We start from the raw sequence: 6,158 nt of genomic DNA on the forward strand, positions 1-6,158 counted from the left end.
ACTGTTCATTTGGTTTCATATACAGTAGCCCACACATGACCTTTGACACAGGGTTAACTAAGTGATGGTAGAGAGGAGGGAAAGGGGGGGGGGGGAGAAAAACAGGCCCAAATAATTGTGTGAACACAATTCAATTTCTTAAGGAGGCTATGTTGCTATACACAACTGTAGCCCTCAGCAGAGTTTGAATCCTTAGCCCTCACAGCTCTGCAACATGTAAACAGGCTCTCCCCCATGCTGTAGTCTTAGAAATAGGATGGTGGCTATGGGCTGCACTGGACTCAAATGTTTGGACTAAGCAACAAGTGGTGTGATAGCCAAGAAACTGACAGATCTCCTTAGCCAACAGGGGCCATAATCCAAAGCTCCCTAGCCGGGGGCATTTGTTTTGGAGAACCTTGGCAACAGCACAAGGCTTCCCAATACAAGAGAGGCCACAACAGGAACCCATTTAAGGAGGTTCATGTTCACCTGCAACGTGATTTAGAATTGGCAATTTTCATGTGTCTGTAAATTCAAGTCTGACAAAGACCAGACATTATTCTAGACTTTACTCTACCAAATCAAAACCTACAGAGAGATAGAATCTTAGAAAAATTGATCCAACAACTTTTTCTAATGGAAAGTGTTAGGCACAACTGGTCTTAACTTTCCCACAACCAAGCAGTTTTCCTCACAGATTTATCAAAGATTTGTATTGCTCACATGTTTACCAGTCACGAATAAGCCACACAGTAACTCACCCCAGTAAGATGAGCTAAAGGTTATAGAAGTTTCCAACCCATACTCTTTCCCATAAGCAGGGATCTGGGTTTTCCATTTCCAATAGAAAACAAACAAACAAAAAACCCCCCAAAAAACACACAACACAGATTGTTCACTTTAAAAACGGACCGATTTTCCATTTTTGTAAAGAGCTCTTGCAAGCTACTAGAGTTCCAGCCTACAAGGGGCTGTGGGGAGCAGAAGAAGGGCAGTCAGGCAGGGGGCACGACATGCATGTGTGCACTTACATGTGCACATGGTCACCAGGCAGCCTGGAGAGCTGCTCCGGAAGGGAAGTCGGGGGTGGGGAGGGAGGAGGAATTGAGGCTCCCCCATAAGGACAGACTGAGGGAGTTGGGCAGGGGCTGGGGCTGCTGCCCAGCCCAGGTGGTACATGGGGCCTGGGACTGGAATGTGCAGGAGCAGGGCCTGGCTTCCTGCCACTGTGTGCACTCCTGGGACCCCTCAAAAGGGAACAGGAGGGCACATGCCCCCCAGATCTGTGCACAGGATGGGGCCTCAGCAGCTGCAGCCTGCCCCTGAGGGGAGAGCAGCAGGACGGGGAGCCCCAGCAGGCGCGACTCAGAGCAGTAGGGTGGGGCCAGGTGGGGAAGCTCCTTGGCTCTGCAAGCCCCATGCCACCCTGGTGAGGTACCCCCTGCCCACTTGCTGCTGGGTGGGCCGGGGTGCCTTGTCAAGGCAGCAGCAAGGAGCTTCACTGCCCAGTCCTGCTCTGCCCTGATAGGTCCCATGCAAGATATGCTCTGGCTGTGCTGCCCATGGGGGAGTGGGAGCCAGGCTCCAATCTCTGCTCTGCTAGAGCAGCCACCATGTCCCACAGGCAGAAGCTGGGGCATGGGGCTGTGGACTCAGGTCTCTGGCCCTGTAGCCCTGGCAGCTGGGGGCCGTGGTTTGGGAGTGAGGGGCCTGGACCTGCATCCTAGTGAGCAAAGGGGGCAGGTGGAGCTCTAATTTTCCATAAAAAACCCAGAATCAAAATACCAATATTTACAGAAAGTAGTTACTTATTTTACTGATGGAGAAACAAAATGTAGAGAGTCTGCCACTTTCAGAGACAGACCAAAAGGGGTGCTCTTCCGAGGGGCACAAAGAAGTCAGGCTATCCCATATCCAGACTCCCAAACTCTTACTGAGGCTCTCTGCTACCTCTTTAAAAAACAATGCCCCCCTCCCATACACTTTGGTGCACTCTATATTTACACAAATTGGGAAGCAACTTACCTGCCTGTTAAACTCCTCTTCATTTTCCATCCACATGTACTCAGCAAATGGATTGTCATCTTCATGAGAGTGACCATTAATAATCACATCTTCATTGATGATGCTTGGGCTAGTACTGCTGCGACTTGGATCTTTCATGGCTGCACTTCTGATCTGAAGTCTGAAAATTAAAAGTTGCAGCATTGGAGAATTTAAGCCTATTCTCCCATCATTCACCTTCTGCAGAAACTCCTTCTAAGCAATCGCGGGTAAATACCTAATCTGTATTTACAAACTCCATATACAGGCCAAGTCAAGTCTGATTGTTATGCTTGTAACCAGAGCCTCCCCAGAGAAGGACAACTTCTGCAAACCATAATTGACAAAACAGGGACCAACCCTGACGGGAGCATTCCCCAAATAACTATTAACACAGTTCTTTTACCAAGCCCCAAAAGAACACTGATGCTTTCCAAGACCACTAAAGGAACCAACAGCATTGCTAAAGCAGTTACTCTGCAGATGTATAAAGTAGTTCAAAAGTGTTAAAGTGACAGGGAAATTAGTCTGCATCTCATTTTTAAATCCCCTTTATCAAGTTTTTCAATAAACCAACCCAACATCCACTATTTTAGGAGGCAGTACACAATGCTTCTTGGGGAATTATTTCTTTGAAAAGGAGTTTGGAGCAGGGTGGTACAAAACAGTCCGACTTGAGAAGAGGAAGTTGCTTCAAACACCAAACTAAAATATAAATGTGGACACACGCATAAAATTCACTGCTCAGACACCCTGGGAAAACTCCAGGATCCTATCTGAGTTCTTCATACCATCAGTAACCATAAAGTACTATGGTTATCCAATTAACAAAAGCCTACTAACTAAAAGGGGTTTCAGTGCAAGAAGGACAATACAGGTTTGGCTCGGATCACAATTCATTAATGTATTTATACAGTTCCTTAACTGTATTAGAGGCAACTTCTTTTGAAATCTGAAGTCTGAATTCTGTAGCAGTTGTGCAGCAGGTTCAGCGAGTTGCAACTGTAATACTGTTCCATGGGATACACTGAATCCTGAACTTGAGAACTGCAGTTAGTCAACACATTTTCTATTACCTACATGTAATTTAACCGTGGATTTATGATAAATCCACACTGAAATAATCAGCCTTTGCCATTTTACAAATAAGTGCAAGGTCAAGGGTGCAGAGTATGTGCACCCTTTCATAAGGCTGGCAGGCCACAAGGTTCAAATAAATGCACAGAACTTGTTCTCCATCCAGTTTGGAGTAGATTCAAATATTCCATTTATAATGTTTGCCTACAAGGTATTCCAAACCCAGTCGCTTGCTAATCTTGGGAACTTCATACTTTGGTCCCAAAATGAGACTTTAATGCAATCAACTCATGCATTTCATGATATTCACTCCTGCTATATTTAAAGTGAGCAGCTTTCACATACAAACAAACTCCTCAACTCATTCCCCAACTTTTCCTACTGCAGGCTGTAGTAAAGTCACATATTGCACATGATGCTGCAGTGTCAATTTTGTATCTCTCAATAAGCAGAAGTTATACAAGAGTGATTAAAGCAGCCAGTGATTAAATCAGCTGGGGACAGAAAAATACAAATAAATTTAAAATATACATGCCTGCTCTCTCTCCCCAACCCCTCTGCTGCATGACAGAAATTGGCTCACTAATTGCGAGATGGACCAAAAGGTTCACTTTGTCCAAATATTAAGACCAAGACAGAAACAAAACACTTTAAATTTTAGATAAAACATGCATTGCTTCATGAGGGGAAGAAGAAGAAAAAGACTGGAGGGATTTCTGTTTAAGATTTTTAATGCAAAAATAAAAAAGACAATGCCAATTTAACCTGCAAAGAAACAGAATGAGATGAGACATTAGACCACCCTAGGGAGTATCAAGAGTTTAGAAAGTAGGTTTTTTTGGTCACAAGTACAAATAGAAAGACTTCTATAGATATGTATTAGACAATTTCAACAGCAAAAATGCATTATTGTATTTTATATCAATAAGTCTAAAGCTGCCTCAAGAAAGTACAATTATTTATAAAAATTTGTTCTTCACCATTCACCAAAGCAAGATACCAGTGCCAAACAGCAGCAAGCTCTCTTCTCACATAAAGAGCACCTTAGAGATCTCACAGAAGGAAGCTGTTAGAGATACAATTTCCAAACCATGACAGGGCTGGGTTGGGGAAAACTGACAGTATCTCTCAATTACCAGAAATAACAATGAAAGCAACCACTTTATACATTAATTACTAAGGGAGAGTGAGAGGGGGCAGTAACAGCTGAAGCCAAGAAAAAAGTGCCATAATTTACCTGGGAGCTATTTTCCAGACTTATATATGACCCATTACCAATAGAGAATGGTGCTGCTATTCCACCTTCAAAAACTGAAAGGGTGAAAGCCTATATTCTCAATTATATTTGAAGGGCATTGACAGCATAAGCTCTGAATACAAATTATGTCTGGTCATTTTTTCAGAGGGAAGAATGCATACAAATACCTGTATTATTAGAAACCAGATGGGAAAAAGAAGGTTCTAGATGGTCATATAGTCACAATAGTTTAAACAACTCAAATATTTATAGGACTTATCCCCAGTGCTGTAAGGAAACTATTTTTTACAAGCAAGGACTGAGACCAAGATTACGAATTTATCCAAAACTTATACGCAGTCCATTTACACATGCTCTTTGACAATGTCACTGTGGGAGTGGATAAAGGGTGTCTCAGGTTGGAAATTTCCAAGGAAGGGCACTTCAACCCCCATGTTTATCCCAACCATGCAGCTGGTCCAATAAGAGATATCACCTACAAGAATTCAAGCCTTTCCATTTTCAACAGGTGCCTCACTACAGCCAACTAGAGAAACAAATCCAAGGATGACAAACAGAGTATTCACAAAAGAGGCCCAGGAACCAGGAGAAATATTCAATTCCATCACAGCAATAACTGAACAGCAGGGGGCCTCAAGGCTCTACTTCAAATTTCATGTTTAATATATAATGCTGAGGAACAAACAAGAATAGGGAAAGGTCCTGCCATTATACTGCTATCCTCATCCAAAAAAAATATGCACCTGATTTCAATGAGTACACAACAGATGGTTCAAGAAGCACAATAAAAGTGACTTGGGGCATGTAAAACTCATACAAAAGACTGAAGAGAAAGGGACTGTTTACACTGCAATAAGAGATAAATATGGATAGATCAGCTTTTCCCTACCTCAAAACAAGAACAAAGGAAGCAATCACTTACTCACTTAAATTAAGCTATTGCAATTTGGAGGGGCGGGGGTGAAAAAAAATCTGCTTCCAGTCTGCCTCCCTGTAATTAGATGGCAGAACTCATTACAGCATGTTGGTAATTCCAGAAATCAAGGAGATACAAGGAAATATTGAATATCCCTATACCACCACCAGCTGCTACTAGCAAAGTTTTGTAGATCACAAAGCTTCACTTCTTCAGGGTTTAAGACAGACTTGTATTAGGGATTTAGAAGAGCTGGGTCACCGAGGGGCACAAATCTACCCATCTCTGTGACATTTCTGGCACTCTCTGCATTATGCAGTGCTCACCACCACCACCGGCTGGAAGAGAAGATCAGCCAGACAAAGTCCCTGCACAGATTGCTATGAATTCCTTCCAACCTTTGGAGTCCTTATAGCAGCCTCTTAGCATCTGTCAGGAGCAACTGGCTAAATACTTTGCTTATTTACATGCAGCCCTACCACCACCCTGCACACGTGTTTGTATGACATTAATTTTATTTTTGTGGCTTGTTAGCGAGCAGGGGCTAAGCAGCCCGGGGTACATAACCAGATAACGTTAAGAGCTACGGGCTGCAGCGGGGGCCGGCGGTGACACGCAGGACTGGGCCCAAACCCGGTAGCCTGGGAGACAAGGACAGGAGTGAGCTCTGTCCAGGCCCCGACAGGGAGTGGGGGGAAGAATGCGGGCAGGTGCTACCGCAGGGCTGCAGACCACAGACTTCGTGCCCGGCGCCGTGTGGCCTGGGGGACGGAGCATTACCGGGAAGCCCCAGGGGGAGCGGAGCAGGCTGGACAAGAGGAAAGAGACCCCGGGTGGATCCTCGAGCTCGGCCTTGTCGCGAATGCCAGCAGGGGGGAAGAT

At 44.4% G+C, this 6,158-nt stretch overlaps 1 protein-coding gene across 1 annotated transcript in view; it reads right to left on the reverse strand.

Moving 5' to 3' along the window:
* The window catches only part of PAIP2 (poly(A) binding protein interacting protein 2), a 12,253-nt gene that overhangs the window by 3,701 nt on the left and 2,394 nt on the right, over positions 1 to 6,158 (reverse strand). The window contains exon 2 of the mRNA XM_019534827.1: positions 2,008 to 2,167. Coding sequence (XP_019390372.1) covers positions 2,008 to 2,145 — 138 coding nt within the window. The 5' untranslated portion in view covers positions 2,146 to 2,167. The remainder of the gene's footprint in view (positions 1 to 2,007; positions 2,168 to 6,158) is intronic.

The sequence above is a fragment of the Crocodylus porosus genome, unplaced genomic scaffold (genome assembly GCF_001723895.1).
Source record: "Crocodylus porosus isolate Cpor-Errol unplaced genomic scaffold, CroPor_comp1, whole genome shotgun sequence".
Classification (NCBI taxonomy): Eukaryota; Metazoa; Chordata; order Crocodylia; family Crocodylidae; genus Crocodylus; species Crocodylus porosus.